The sequence below is a fragment of the Perca flavescens genome, chromosome 16 (genome assembly GCF_004354835.1).
Source record: "Perca flavescens isolate YP-PL-M2 chromosome 16, PFLA_1.0, whole genome shotgun sequence".
Taxonomy (NCBI): domain Eukaryota; kingdom Metazoa; phylum Chordata; class Actinopteri; order Perciformes; family Percidae; genus Perca; species Perca flavescens.
Window position 1 is genome coordinate 29,329,967 of NC_041346.1, and position 16,669 is coordinate 29,346,635.

Here is a 16,669-nt window from a genome sequence, read left to right on the forward strand (position 1 = left end):
GTGTTTTCTCACTTATTGGGGCTAGATGGAGCCGGTTACCTCCAGGATGTGTGCTAAGCTAGGCTAGTTGGAGCCGGTTACCTCCAGGATGTGTGCTAAGCTAGGCTAGTTGGAGCCGGTTACCTCCAGGATGTGTGCTAAGCTAGGCTAGATGGAACCTCCAGGATGTGTGGTTACCTCCAGGATGTGTGCTAGGCTAGTTAGGCCAGGATTGGAGCTAGGGTTACCGGTTCCAGGATGTGTGCTAAGCTAGGCTAGATGGAACCGGTTACCTCCAGGATGTGTGCTAGTTGGAGCCAGGATGTAGGCTAGGCTAGTTGGAGCCGGTTACCTCCAGGATGTGTGCTAAGCTAGGCAAGTTGGAGCCGGTTACCTCCAGGATGTGTGCTAAGCTAGGCTAGATGGAGCCGGTTACCTCCAGGATCTGTGCTAAGCTAGGCTATAGCGGTGGGTGCATCAGACAGAGTTAGGACACGCACGGAGATGAGAAGGGTATGTATGGACTTATCTAACTCAGGGGGATACGCTGAATAAGACAAAGTCCCAATAAGTCGCTGTGTTCCTTTAAAAATCTGTAGCATCCAAGAGCCGATAACATCAAAATCAATACAGTCCACCAGCCGAGTGGCTGAAGAGTTGCTTCACTGCAGCCCAAAAACTAAACAACGGTAATGTATTGTGTGGCTCGGCAGATTTGAACATAAACTAGCCATTTGGTCGGTGCATAAAAAAAGAAGTTAATTTTGCATCCTGCTGGCAACCAAAAACTTGTTCTTAATAATTCATTATTTGATTTGATTTATTGGTTTGCCCACATTCATTGAGATACAAAACAATACATCATAAACACAGTGTAGCCTACAGGCTACTGCAAACTAAAACTCAATTTGATGGAAATGGAACATAAAAAGAAAGAAATTTAAACAATAACAATTAAAAAAACATCAACATACGTCTTGATCAAAAACATCGAGACGTAGCTATACTTACAAAGGAAATAAAGAATGAAAAGATCAACAGCATTAGTAGCCCTAAATAAGTCATTTAACCCATAATAAATCCATCATTTCAGAGCTAATATCAGAAAGTGGTACCAAAGAATAGACAGAAGTATGTCGAAACATCCGCAGCATACCCCCCCCCCCCCCATCTGACTGTCTGCATGCTCCAAACATCAACTTTCCTCTCCTCACTTCTCAACTGCTGATGCTCAAACTGAAACAATACGCTCCGTCTCCCACTTTGTGCGTGACAGTCAGTCTAACTGCAGAGCTGGGTGACAGGTAATCTCTCTCTCTCTCTCTCTCTCTCTCTCTCTCTCTCTCTATTCACTCCTTATGATCGAGGCTCCCACGCACACGAGTGGGCTCCGGTGCACAGGATGTGTGTGCAGCCTGGACTGATATAGCAAATAGCCCGCAACAGCGTTTAATTCAAGAATTCAAAGGCTGTGCGCGCGTGTGTGTGTGTGCGTGCGTGCGCGCGCGCGCGTGTGTGTCCTCCTACGAGTTGCGGGAGGAGATCTCCAAACAAGACATATCAGCAGGGATGCCCGGAAAGACGAGTTGTTTTTGCAGAAAAAAAAGGAGGGAGGAAAAAGAAAACTGCACTCGCGCTGCTGCTGTCATTGTGATTATTGGGCGGAAGCCAACACAGAGAGGACAGAGCTAAATCTTGAGATCTTGAGATTGAAACTGTAAAATAAAGCGCATGCAGAGAGGCTTCTAGATGATATGAGATGGTAAATGAGACCGACTATAGCTTACCTCCCGCGGAGACGCGGCTCCACAGCAGCCCGAGCCACAGCGCCGCGGACACGGTGATGCGGAGTCGGTATCCGACCGAGCAGGCGGCCGGTGGCATGGCGACCCAAAACAAAAAGCCGGTCCGTCCGTGGGAAGTGCTGGAGGCGGGATGGAGGGAGTGGGTTAATCTGGGGGAGAAAGTGTGAACAGAAGACTGTCTGTTGTGGCGGATTTGCAGTCAGTTCTGCAGCCTCCTGCTTTCTGCCTCCGATCTGTCCTCTCCTCTCCTCCGCGGACTCTCTCTCTGTCTCTCTCTCTCTCTCTCTCTCTGTGTGTCTCTCTCTTTCTGTGTGTGTGTGTGTGTGTCTCTCTCTCTTTCTCTGTGTGTCTCTCTTTCTCTCTCTCTCTCTGTGTCTCTCTTTCTCTGTGTAGCCTATCTCTCTCTTTATATCTCTCTTCCTCTCTCTCTCTCCCTCTCTCTGTGTCTCTCTCTCTCTTTCTCTGTCTCTCTTTCTCTCTCTCCCTCTCTCTGTGTCTCTCTCTCTCTTTCTCTGTCTCTCTTTCTCTCTCTCTCTCTCTGTGTCTCTCTCTTTCTGTGTGTGTGTGTGTCTCTCTCTTTCTCTGTGTGTCTCTTTCTCTGTGTCTCTCTTTCTCTCTCTCTCTCTGTGTCTCTCTTTCTCTGTGTAGCCTATCTCTCTCTTTATATCTCTCTTCCTCTCTCCCTCTCTCTGTCTCTCTCTCTCTCTCTCTCTCTTTCTCTGTCTTTCTTTCTCTCTGTCTCTCTCTCTCCCTCTGTCTCTCTCTCGCTCTGTCTCTGTCTCTTTCTCCATCTCTCTGTCTTTCTCTCTCTCAATTCAATTCAATTGGTCTGTATTAGCATTAAAGTTTCAATAACAATGTTGCCAAAGCATCGAATTGAATAAAAATGTAAGGACATAGGAGAATTTAAGATTAGATATATATTTAAAGCGGTATAACAAGCCTATAACTGAACAAACAGCATTTTCTCTCTCTCTCTCTCTCTCTCTGCATGCCCCCTCACCCACCCACCCCCTCCACACACACACACACACACACACACACACACACACACACACACACCTGACCTCAATGGTAATGAAAGTTTGTGTGTGTGTGTGTGTGTCAGGGTGACTGTTGTGGGTTGCAGTAAGACCAGGACACACTTACATAAGATGGGGGGGGGGAGAGAGAGAGAGAGAGAGAGAGAGAGAGAGAGAGAGAGAGAGAGAGAGAGAGAGAGACAAAATAATGTCTCATGTAGTGCAGATTTACTGGGTGGATGAGGGGATGTTTAGGGGTGGAGGAAGAAGAGGAGGGCTGACTTACGAGCCATCTCATCCCGAGCTGGTAATCTGTTTAAGTAGCTGTATTTCACTGTAGCAATCTACTGCAATCCAGAGCTTCAGAGTCAACCAGTGAACACACTGCAGGCTGATATGTTACTGCTGACCACCACAGGAAACAAACTCTGTCTGAACTGATGCTGCGATGCAGCTTGATTGATTGAATATGAATTCATTTCATGATATCATTATTATTAGTCATCGGAAGAAGTAGGGATGCACCGAATCCAGGATTCGGCTACGGATTCAGCCTGAATATTGGGCTTTTTGACGGGGGTTCGGTTTCGTTCGGAACCTTAGTACGGCTGGCTGCTGCTCGTTAGCTTTCTAATTTCACTCATCTGGCGATAGCGATGTGCTTTCCTACAATGTGAAAAGAGCGTGTGAATTCAACATCAAGTTGTTACATTTAACTATTTTAGAAGCTGTGGACGTTGTCGACTTCATTAATGTGGTTACTGTGTTAAAGGTCCCATGACATGGTGCTCTTTGGATGCTTTTAGGGGGTCCCCTAATACTGTATCTGAAGTATCTTTATATAGACCTTAGTGGTCCCCTAATACTGTATCTGAAGTCTCTTTTATATAGACCTTAGTGGTCCCCTAATACTGTATCTGAAGTCTCTTTTATATAGACCTTAGTGGTCCCCTAATACTGTATCTGTAGTCTCTTTTATATAGACCTTAGTGGTCCCCTAATACTGTATCTGTAGTCGCTTTTATATAGACCTTAGTGGTCCCCTAATACTGTATCTGAAGTCTCTTTTATATAGACCTTAGTGGTCCCCTAATACTGTATCTGAAGTCTCTTTTATATAGACCTTAGTGGTCCCCTAATACTGTATCTGAAGTCTCTTTTATATAGACCTTAGTGGTCCCCTAATACTGTATCTGAAGTCTCTTTTATATAGACCTTAGTGGTCCCCTAATACTGTATCTGAAGTCTCTTTTATATAGACCTTAGTGGTCCCTTAATACTGTATCTGAAGTCTCTTTTATATAGACCTTAGTGGTCCCCTAATACTGTATCTGAAGTCTCTTTTATATAGACCTTAGTGGTCCCTCATAAGGAGAAGACTCCTGATTGGTCCATCTGAGCTTTCATTTTCTCAAAGGCAGAGCAGGATACCCAGGGCTCAGTTTACACCTACCACCATTTCTAGCCACTGGGGGGCCATAGGCAGGCTGGGGGAACGCATGTTAATGTTAAAAAATCTCATGAAGTGAAATTTTCATGCCATGGGACCTTTAATGGACTGAAGATGGGAGTAGGATTGGGTATTCGGTTTCGGATTCGGCAGAATCTTAACCATTTGATTCGGTATTCGGGCGAACCCCAAAAATCTGGATTCGGTGCATCCCTAAGAACAAGCTGTGTCACGCATCAGGAGTTTGCAGGTTTGGACCCAAATGCAGACGGTTCCGCGAGGAGGTAACAGGGCAACTCATCCACTCTCACGAACAGGTTTGTATGATATCGTACGAAAACGCAGAGAATGAATTTTGCTACATGTACGTGTATGTGACAATAAAGTACCTTTACATGACAGCGCTCTTTACTCTTCTTTAAATTTAGCCGAGAAACGTGTAAATGTCTATTTCATTTTATCTTTCATTACATTTTTGGATATTGTTGTATGTTGTCTGCATCTTTTTATACATTAGCTTATCCTTTCTGTTTAGTTTTGTTAATTTTCGTGTCTTCTATACTCCAACTGGACTGCACAAACTGTATTGTTTGTTTTAAAAAATAAAGGGAACATTTTAAAACTATTATAACCTTCATATGTTTACCGTACTAGTAGAATTTGTAACAAGTAGAGGGGCTTCAAACCCGTTTTGGCCAAACTCTGCTCCCTTTCTCTATCTCTCAGCCCGTCTACAATGCACAACGAAAGCTTATCAATGATTCAGTGATATTAATTTATGAAAAAGCTCTGGAGACAGACAGACAGACAGACAGAAAGACAGGAAACCAGAGTATGTCTGTCTGTCTGTCTCTCTGTCTGTCAGGAGTTTCAGGGTTGGCTTTTCCAAAGTAACACGCTTGCCTCATTAGTTGTGCCGTCTCACCCTTTTCTGGCGTGTGGTTTTTCACTCGTTACTTTGAGCTGCTGACACATCCAGACAGGCTGACGGGGGGGGGGGACGAGCGCAAACACGAGAGACTGAGGGAATCCAACCACAGGACATGACTTGTGAACAAAGACAATGTTTGCTGTGTGTTGACTTCCATGTAGAAGGTTGCAAAGGGTCAAAAAGTAAGTATTCAGCAGGGATTAGATTTCACAGCTAGATATTCAGATGCAGAGTTGCATTACATACAGACTTGATACAGTAAATCATGGTTTCAGGTCACAAATACTTACGTATACTAAAAACTCTGTTCTGTGCAGTCCAGCATCCTAGAAACTACATCAATATTTGACAATTCTCCATCTCACGATTAAAGCGCGTCTCCCCATTTTTTCAAGTCTGTCTGAAAACAATTGGCACATATCCATGTGTATCTTGAAAGAAATACAGTACTGGTTGCTGTTATGCTTCCTCCTGCTGAGGCCTCATTTCAAATTTGCTCGAGCTAATCTATAAAAGTATTTTTTCACAATTCAAGGGCGGTGGATTCTTCCCCTCATCGCTTACATTGGGATCGTTAGGAAAGTTTTCTTTATACAGCCAGTATGGTGAAAAGGATTCAATTAGAGCAACCAAATATGTACAATTTACATATCTGTGTTAGGGTGAGCAGGGGCTCCCAAACTTTGTCAGCTGAAGACCCAAAAGAGATATTTGGTGTCTCCCTTTGGCCTTAACTTGCAAAAATACACCATGAGTTGCCATGACATCTACATTCATAAACTACTGACGAAGAACAAAAAACCATGAATTAAAAATCCATATGAAATGTGTTGCACTGCTCCTCGGCATTTCGAATGGCTCTGCTCTGAAGCCAATATTTATAAACTTGTGGTGATGATGAATAAATTATTTTTCGGTTAACATACATGAAAGAAACAATTATTTCCCACAATTTGCCACCATAGCTAACCGAAAAAAGGAATAGGCTGAAGCCAAGGCTTATTTTGCCTATTCTATCCCATAATCCCTATAGAATCACCCAGAAACTAAATGAAACCAAATGCTTGAGTACAATCCTAGTAATACATTTTACAATTTACATTTTATTCAAATTACTTCATAACCGTAAATTAATTTAGATTATAAAGTGGCCATATTATGCTCATTTTCAGGTTCATAATTGTATTTAGAGGTTGTACCAAAATAGGTTTACATGGTTTCATTTTAAAAAAAAAAACACCATATTTTTGTTGTACTGCATATTGCTGCAGCTCCTCTTTTCACCCTGTGTGTTGAGCTCTCTGTTTTAGCTACAGAGTGAGACATCTCACTGCTGTTCCATCTTTGTTGGGAGTCGCACATGCTCAGTAGCTAGGTAAGGACTACTAGCCAGTCAGAAGCAGAGTATGAGGGTCGTGCCCTGACAGTAGCTAGGTAAGGACTACTAGCCAGTCAGAAGCAGAGTATGAGGGCGTGCCCTGACAGTAGCTAGGTAAGGACTACTAGCCAGTCAGAAGCAGAGTATGAGGGCGTGCCCTGACAGTAGCTAGGTAAGGACTACTAGCCAGTCAGAAGCAGAGTATGAGGGCGTGCCCTGACAGTAGCTAGGTAAGGACTACTAGCCAGTCAGGAACAGAGTATGAGGGCGTGCCCTGACAGTAGCTAGGTAAGGACTACTAGCCAGTCAGGAACAGAGTATGAGGGCGTGCCCTGACAGTAGCTAGGTAAGGACTATGACGTACGACCTTTAAGAGACATTAAATAAAAAGGACATGGAAAGGGAACCCAGAAACCTTCAGCAGGCTTATTTTAGTTCCCTACAATTATTCAACAAAACATAACAAAGAAAAAGATTGTAAAAAAAGAAACAAAGGGACAGACGAAAGGAACAATCAAATGAGGAGTAGAGAGAAAATATAGTGTGAAGAAAGAAAGAAAAGAAGAAGTTATCATAAGGAAATAGAATAATGTTAGGCTATTGAAACAGTAAAATATTTGTGTTTTTTTTAATGATAAAGAGCTGCTTTTCGGTGTTGGATAACTGTGAAATTGATTGTTGGGGGTAAAGAGATTGCCAAAAAAAAAAAAGCTAATGCTTCTGACGGCTAATCGTGATGTACAACAGTACGTCATCTGCGTAAAACCTTACGTGCTGCCATGTTTATAATCCCGAGACTCTAAACAGGATCATCGTCCACATGAATAAACTCCGTGATTTGCAGGGCGTGTGTGTGTGTGTGTGTGTGTGTTCTGAGACAGGCAGCGCTGGGTGTAAGCTGGGTGGCTGTCAGCCAACATGGCAGAGCGCTGTCTCCTCCATCTCTGATAAGCAAAGAATAAAATGATTAGACAACGGCCTCTGAAGGAGAAGAGATATCATTATTTCTGAGAGAGATCCCTCCCCCCTTCCACCCTCAATCCAGCTCACTCGCTGTGCCATCCATCCTCATTCCCGCTCAATCTTCCTCTGTCTAATCCCTCCCCCCCCCACCCCCCAGATCTCATCTCTTTTATCTCTCTACTTTGCTGCCGTCGCTTCTGGTTCTCATGCTGCCGTTGTGTTTTCTCCACAGAAACATGTGAGGAGGGATAAGCCTCCGCAGAGATGCCGGGCTCAATGCCTCTGCGTTCTCGGTTTCACACTGCTGCGTGGCACAGGCGCAGAGGTCACACGAGGAGTTTGCTTTTAACAACTTTTTTTATTTGTTACAAAGACACAGAGGAGAAAGAACAAACAAGCTGAAAACATTAGGGGTGTGTAGTCATTACACCACAAACAAGGCTGAGTGGTGCAGCTAGAGAGAACAAAAAAAGCTGGACAAAATAAAGATCAACAAAAGGGAAATAGCCATCAGTTACAAAGAAAAGCTCAATTAAGTTTGCAATGTTTTTGATCTGCTAATTTGCAACCCTTAATATGATCAAATGTCTGCTAAATGTTCACTGACAACACATTTGAATTGGTTTTCTGAAGCATAATTCGATATGTTTGTGGTAAAGTTTCGGCACTCAGCACTTAGTTAGATAGATATTTTGGAGTGTGGTTGTATGAACTACTTCTATATAGTCAGTGTATTATCTACAGTACTTTATATGGTGGTATTGCTGTGGAAGGGAGCAGCAACTTAACGCATTTAAGGAGACTCCCAAATTGTAGTTCTCTTGCAGACTGAGTAAGATTATCCTCCAGGATTTGGCGATATTTTTCTTCATTCATGTTCCCCTCTACCTTTACAAGCCTTCCAGGGCCTGCTGCTGAAAAGGTGGGACTTTGGTGTCTTGAAGGTTACAAACTAACCGAAATTGAAACAATATGCGTTTTTAATGTTTATCGTCTTCAGTAGAAACCAATGGGCTTGGAGCTGAGAGTCACGGAGAGGAAGTCAGAAAGTATTAAGACACAGACTACCAAGTTGTTGGCTTTAGTCTTATGAGAGTCGTCGTCATTAGGGGGAGCACAGATTTACAAAAGCCTTCTTCTTTAACTTAAGTTCTTTTGTTGCATTACCAGTTAGAAAAACCACACATGTAATTGGCCAAACAAATAAGTCGCATATAACTATAGTTTCTAGGAGACATGGACGATGTAGAAGCTGCAACAAGATGAGTTTAACCAGCATAATTGCTGACAAGCAGAAAAACAACATCAACAACAATACTCTTTGTATTGTGCACGCTTACCTACTTACACACCACTTACTTCGACCACAGTATCTTCTACACAATGACGAGTCCACAAAGGCTGTCAGGGACAATATTTTGGGTCACTGAGCAGGACAATTTACACACTGAGCTCTGCTTCTATCAGTGGCTTGTCTTGACATAAAATTAACCAACATTAACCCGCTTACATTGGCTCCGCTACAAAAACACAATGCATTTATTCCCCTCATCCCACACACAAACTGTGGCTTTTGCGGTGTACTGTATGTATATGTGGCTTTTGCAGTGTATGCTCTACTGTCAGTGTAAGATGCCCTGAGGCGTGGGGGAGATTTGCTAAAGTGGAGATCCTCCGTAGCTTCTCTTATTGTTATTGGATTGCTAAAGAAGCCACATTTAGCTACACCGGCCTGCAGCAGTCCGAGAACACACAACAGGACAGCCGCAGAACATTTGTTTGCCTCACACAAACACGAGCTCCCAGGACGGATCTATGGACTGACATATAGCAGACGCATCAATTATTAGCTGCTTGGTTTTAATTTGATTTACCTTCCCTCATCCATTTCACCAACAATACTCTGGGAACATTAACAGGATTTGTATTTATTTAAGTCGTTAACCGCCGACAGTATGTTCAATTGCAGAAGTCAATCTAAGAGGGATCAGAAAGTGAGTTACACACCAACTCTGTGACGCGGGGCTATTACTGTAAATCATACCGCAATTACAAGAGGGGACAATCAGGCTCAGTATACATAATTTCTGCTCAGTGTGGATTACAGAGATGTAATCACAGAGAAGGTCTCCTACTGATGTGACATACCTAATGTGCAGCTGTTCTTCAGCTCCAAGAGCTGGCTGCTTCAGTCAGCCTTCATCTATCTACACAATGTTCATAAGTAAGGAATAAAGATAACACACATGCATTTAAACAGACGCACACACACACATGCAATATATCAGCTTAAAAAGTAGTCTGGATCAAGTACATTGTCAGGATAATTGCTTGACATCCGGATGTCCATCACCTTCTGCTCTGTGTGTGTGTTGTCGTTCTCAAAATCCCTTCGCGACAACAACAACCTTTTAGTTAGCAAGTTACAGTGGGGGAAATAAGTATTTGACCCCTTGCTGATTTTGCAGGTTTGCCCACTTACAAAGAATGCAAAAATCTACAATTTTAATCATATGTACATTCTAACAGTGAAAGACAGAATCCCAAAGAAAATTCCAGAAAATCACATCATATGAATTTATTAAAATTGATAACCATCTGATGAGGAAAAACAAGTATTTGACCCCCTGGACAAACAGCATGTTAATATTTTGTACAAAAGCCATTATTGGCCAGCACAGATGTCAAACGGTTTTTATAGTTGGTGACAAGGTTTGTGCACATTTCGGCAGGGATGTTGGCCCTCCTCCCTGCAGACAGCCTCCAAATCATTCAGGTTCGAGGTTGTCACCTGGCAACTCGAATTTTAAGCTCCCTCCAAAGATTTTCAATCGGATTCAGGTCTGGAGACTGGCTAGGCCACTCCAGAACCTTGATGTGCTTCTTCTTCAGCCACTCTTTTGTTGCTTTGGCGGTATGCTTAGGGTCGTTGTCGTGCTGAAACACCCATCCTCGACCCATCTTCAGCTCTCTCACTGAGGGAAGGAGATGTCGGTCCAGAATTCCACGATACATGGCCCCGTCCATCCTCCCCTCAATACGATGGAGTTGTCCCGTCCCCTTGGCTGAAAAGCACCCCCAAAGCATGATGTTGCCACCACCATGCTTGACGGTGGGGATGGTGTTCTTTGGGTTGTACTCGGTGTTCTTTGCCCTCCTAACACGACGAGTTGAGTTGAGGCCAAAAAGTTCTATTTTGGTCTCATCTGACCCATCACCTTCTTCCAGGCCTCTTCTGAGTCGTCCAGGTGGTGAATGGCGAACTTCATGCGGGCCTGTACATGTTTCTTCTTGAGCAGGGGGACCTTGCGTGCGCTGCAGGATTTCAATCCATGACGGCGTAGTGTGTTACCAACCGTTTCTTTTGTAACTGTGGTCCCAGCTGCCTTCAGTTGATTCATCAGTTCCCCCTTGTGGTTTTGGGATGATTCCTCACCGTTCGCATGATCAGGGACACCCCACGAGGCAAGATCTTGTGTGGAGGCCCAGACCGAGGAGGTTGGCGGTGGTGTGGTGCTTCTTCCATTTCCTGATAACTGCACCGACAGTTGATCTTTTCTCTCCAAGTTGCTTTCGATCCGATTCTCTTGTAGCCCATCCCAGCCTTGTGCAGATCAACAATCTTGTCCCTGATGTCCGTAGAAAGCTCTTTGGTCTTGCCCATGGTGGGGATGTTGGATGCTGGTTGTTTGGGTGTTGACAGGTGTCTTTTATACAGGTAACGAGGTGAGGCAGGTGTATTTGATGTAGATAATTGGTTCGGATTGGGGCTGTGTCTTAAAGAAAGACTAACTGGCTTGTAGGAGCCAGAATACTTGCTGTTTGTCCAGGGGGTCAAATACTTGTTTTTCCTCATCAGATGGTTATCAATTTTAATAAATTCATATGATGTGATTTTCTGGAATTTTCTTTGGGATTCTGTCTTTCACTGTTAGAATGTACATATGATTACAATTGTAGATTTTTGCATTCTTTGTAAGTGGGCAAACCTGCAAAATCAGCAAGGGGTCAAATACTTATTTCCCCCACTGTACATACTGAAAATGGAAAGTTTTGAAGAAAACTTGGATGGTGCAACAAGGCAGGCCTGCTTGGTTCTTTAGGGGGAATGATTGTAAAGATTTACAAAGAATATGTTTAGGGCGTTTCCTCTCTAACTGGGAAGTTTTGGGACCGATTGGTGGGATTGCTGTGGACGAAGTACACACGGAGATACACTGGTAAGAGCTGATGAGGTTTGACCATGCATCCAGCTAATTTAAATAGCTCACGTTACTGTATTATGTCAACCGTTAATTTAATATTATATGTGGCGTTTTCTTTTGCGGGGTGCAGATGTTCCACCAAAACAAGTTCCTTCCCGAGACTTCGATTGTGATTGGTTTAAAGAAATAACAAACAACTCCGCTATCCTACTGTGCAGTTGCTGAATCTGTCTTCATTTCAGATCGACAAAGGTCAGTTTAAAAGATTTTCATCAGATTTTTAGAGACTCTAGTCATGCTCATTCCGCTCGCCATTTCCGGGTGAGTCCCGACTGCCCTGCCTCCGGCCCCGTGTGTCCCGGCCCTTAAAGCAACACTAAAGAACATTTCCTCTTCGGTCCCCCTACAGGTTGGAAGGGGAATTGTCCGTACCATAAAATAATGTTTCCAAAATCATTTCAGTGGTTCATCAACTCGTAACAGGGTGAACAGCACTTCTGCATTTGCTTTGCAGCCCCCTATCGGCTATAACCGCACTATGCAAGTTTGCCAGATCGGGTAGCGCAGGCCCTAGGGGGTCCTCAGAGTCAATGCAGGGGGGGCCTCCATATAATTGTTAATTTTGGAAAGTTTTTTTCTAAAAAGTCTTAACATGAATCCAACACATTATTAGCCAATATAAATCCCCACTTCTTACTGGCCTAGGTGGTCATAAGGCCATTCACAGATACAGTTTATCCTAAGGATTCACTGTGCCACATGTATGTTTATCATTAAAACATGATTTATAAAACCATGCCAACAATTATTAGGCTATTAATAGCTTAGTATTCTATGCAAAAGAGGTATGTACTATAGAGGCTTTAGGCCGCCCAACACATTATTGTAGGCCCAGTTTATTATGCAACTTAATTTTATACATTCCTAGTAGGGGGTCCCTGCTCCCTCTCACTTTCAGTTGAGGGGTCCTTAAAAAACCGTTGAAGACCCCTGGGGTAGCGGATCTGTAGTTCTAATGAGACATAATGAGACATAATGAGAAATAATGAGACATTACGACAGCGGTAATGGACTAGCCTGACAAGCCAGACCCACATCCAGACGTTGGGTCTGGGAACTCCCCATTGGTCAAGGCTTAATCCGAGGGGCGGGATAAACGGTTGTCTTTCAAATTCCCTCTGCACACTATTGGATAGCGCTACAACCAGGCAGAGCTGGCTGATAGATTCAACTTTTGCAGTATCCAGTCTGCAGAACTCCCAACACATCTTCCTTTTTTAAGAATGACTTCAGTGCCGTTCTTTGTTCTTTTCTCAAAGAAAAGCTGAACTCCAAGTCTTCCAGAAGACCTCTGTTCACCAGCAGCAGCAGCAGCCATAAGCCCCGCCCACCGACTCTATACACGATGTGATTGGCCTGACCAGAGTTTGGTTTTTCCAGCTCTATAAGTCAACAGAGAGTGCCTAGACCCCCATGGCTGCAAAATAATGTTGCTGCCGCTAGGGTGCGTCTAGATTTCTAGGCTAGTAATGGACAGTTCCGCTTCCAACCTGTAGGGGGACTGAAGAGGAAAAATTCTGCTTTACAGAAAAGTTGGAGAACTACCAGTGTAAAGAATGAAAAAGAGAAGTTCAAACACTTAGAAAACTTTAATCGCCTAAACGGTACGTAGCCAAAGTTACGTGGGCTTGTTGAAAAAGAAAAAAAACACAGTTTGTATCACCTTTAAAAACTGTAAAATTGCTGTACTGTTTATATTTCCTTTCACAAAGACAGCAGACAAATGTAATTTAAAGTTTAACTTTAAGATCCTTTTAAAAAAAACGCTGACTTGTTGTTCTACGTACTTTGTAAAGCCATTAGGATAATGAAGAAAGACTGCTAAAATGATAAAGTAACAACAACAGCAACAACTCTGATGAGAGAGGCAATTAATTCTCCATTGTAAAAGCAATTAAAAAGGAAAATGGGGAAATGCAGCAATGCAGCAACATCAGATGTAAATAACAAGCACTCTCTCCCTAACACACTGCAGACCCTTCCTTTGCTGTTGGGACATGATGTTGATGACGTCTATATGCAGAGAGACTAAATCATTTATTTCCACTGCCTGAAGGTTCATCTAGACAGTTTTTTTGTGATTGTTGCGGGGCAAAAATCCTTGATTATGCGGCACGTTTTCTTAAAAAATGCGATGGAATATGCTATATGATATTTATGCAATTGTATGCGATGAAATTGCGGGAACTTGCAAAAACTGCAGTTTGATGAAAAAGAGAAAAAAAAATGATTCCCCCCCACCTGCTTTTCGATGATGTTCACGTTGCATAATTACATCACTTCATAACGTTCCCATGGCAACAGGGTAAAATGGCTGCTCTTGTGTGAAGTAAATGCAACATTTCTCAACTTTCTGCTAAGATAAAGTACAGGCCAAAAGTTTGGACACATCTTCTCATTCAATGCGTTTCCTTTTTATTTTCATGACTATTTACGTTGTAGATTCTCACTGAAGGCATCAAAACTATGAATGAACACATGTGGAATTATGTACTTAACAACAAAGTGTGAAATAACTGAAAACATGTCTTATATTTTAGATTCCTCAAAGTAGTCATTCTTTAGAGTCTTTTGCCACGAGTCCAAGGCAAGTCTCTGGCCATCTGATCTTTCCCATATATCTTATGAATTCAAAGCATGTCGAGACAGTACAGTATTAAAATCAGTTGTGGAATAACTTTATGGAGTCTACTTAACACATCCCTCTAACCCTCAGACCTGGTGAAATATTAACCTAAGTCTGTCACATTATATGGATAAAACTATAAAGATACAATGTGCCTGTTCCCAGCATTAGCACAACACTTGCCATGGTTAGCTTGTTACCTGTGATGATATCATATATTCTAAATGTAACGTCTCTTTCATCCAAAAAAATGTCTAATGTCGAAGTGGAAATCAAGGGAATAACGCATCTCAACGTCAGTCCAAATTACGCACAATAAGCAGTTTGAACTCACTGATGTAATGCCATTTATTTTCTAAGTGTTAGTACGCTCAGTGAAACTGAGTCCAGCGCGAGAGAGACCCGACTCAGAGGAGGAGAGGTTAGTGAGACCCGACTCAGAGGAGGAGAGTTAGTGAGACCCGACTCAGAGGAGGAGAGTTAGTGAGACCCGACTCAGAGGAGGAGAGGTTAGTGAGACCCGACTCTAGTGAGACCCGACTCAGAGGAGGAGAGTTAGTGAGACCCGACTCAGAGGAGGAGAGGTTAGTGAGACCCGACTCAGGAGGAGTGAGACCCGACTCAGAGGAGGAGAGGTTAGTGAGACCCGACTCAGAGGAGGAGAGTTAGTGAGACCCGACTCAGAGGAGGAGAGTTAGTGAGTGAGACCCGACTCAGAGGAGGAGAGGTTAGTGAGACCCGACTCAGAGGAGGAGAGGTTAGTGAGACCCGACTCAGAGGAGGAGAGTTAGTGAGACCCGACTCAGAGGAGGAGAGGTTAGTGAGACCCGACTCAGAGGAGGAGAGGTTAGTGAGACCCGACTCAGAGGAGGAGAGGTTAGTGAGACCCGACTCAGAGGAGGAGAGGTTAGTGAGACCCGACCAGAGGAGGAGAGGTTACTCAGACCCGACTCAGAGGAGGAGAGGTTAGTGAGACCCGACTCAGAGGAGGAGAGGTTAGTGAGACCCGACTCAGAGGAGGAGAGTTAGTGAGGCCAGCGTCTCCACGGCAGGTGACAGTGCGCACGGATCCGCTGTTCCACGCATGGATGAAATAATGAAATAGTAAATAGGACTACAGAAACACAAATATGTGCAGAATTACGACCCAGTGTTTGGTGGACCGGGGTACACCTTGTTCACTTAATAGCCTACAAATCATCCACGGGATCAATTACGCATCACATGAGTTTGCCCCCCCGACACAGCGTTTTATTCCTGGGGAGATGGATCCGTGCGTCCTGCCTCCTGTGCGCCATGGATGTCTGAGCCTCAGCAACTATGAAGATATAATGTGCCTGTTCCCAGCATTAGCACAACACTTAGCGATGGTTAGCTTGTTACCTGTGACGATTTATGCTAAATAACGTCTCTTTCACATTAGCGTGTGAGTGTCGAATGAAGTCCGACGTTACACCTTGCACGTAGCTGTTGGCTTACTGCCACTGTTTACAAAGTTATTAAAAATCAAAACTAATGACAAAAGCAAGATCACTTCTTCGGACTTGCAAGTGCTGTGAAATCGATCGTATGCGGTTTGCTCACGTAGCCTGGTGGTGTGGTGGTGAAGTGCAGTCATGCTGCGTTCATGAGCGTAGGGTAGGCTCGGGTCTACGTCCGAGTAGCCTATATTTTAACATCTTTAATGGTAAGAGATCGCACAGGGATGGATAATGAGCGTTGATTAAGATTAAATTACAATGCCAAATATGGCAGACACCTTCAGATATGAGAGACCCCCTCAGATTTTTGACTTTGGTGCTTTCATGGGAGCAAGTCCTCACTCTATGGGAGCTCAGCTCCCTCTGGCTCCCACGTAATTCGGACACTGAAAATAACCCATATGGACCTTTTTCACGGCAGACATTTTGACATTTGTCCCAGTAAGCTATTTTTGTGAGTCAGCATGCCCTATACCAGGGTCTCTCCTAAGTGGAATGCAGCCATCAGTAATGGTTTAATACCAGGGTCTCTCCTAAGTGGAATGCAGCCATCATTAATGGTTTAATACCAGGGTCTCTCCTAAGTGGAATGCAGCCATCATTAATGGTTTAATACCAGGACCTCTCCTAAGTGGAATGCAGCCATCATTAATGGTTTAATACCAGGACCTCTCCTAAGTGGAATGCAGCCATCAGTAATGGTTTAATACCAGGGTCTCTCCTAAGTGGAATGCAGCCATCATTAATGGTTTAATACCAGGACCTCTCC

The 16,669-nt window shown here is 43.6% G+C and overlaps 1 protein-coding gene across 4 annotated transcripts in view; it reads right to left on the reverse strand.

Annotated features, from left to right (window-relative positions):
• The window catches only part of sez6l (seizure related 6 homolog (mouse)-like), a 131,703-nt gene that overhangs the window by 105,744 nt on the left and 9,290 nt on the right, over window positions 1-16,669 (reverse strand). For 3 of the 4 annotated variants that reach the window (XM_028602334.1, XM_028602330.1, XM_028602332.1), the window contains exon 3: window positions 1,767-1,933. In XM_028602334.1, coding sequence (XP_028458135.1) covers window positions 1,767-1,863 — 97 coding nt within the window. In that variant the 5' untranslated portion in view covers window positions 1,864-1,933. The remainder of the gene's footprint in view (window positions 1-1,766; window positions 1,934-16,669) is intronic. The other variant, XM_028602333.1, reaches the window with a different exon arrangement.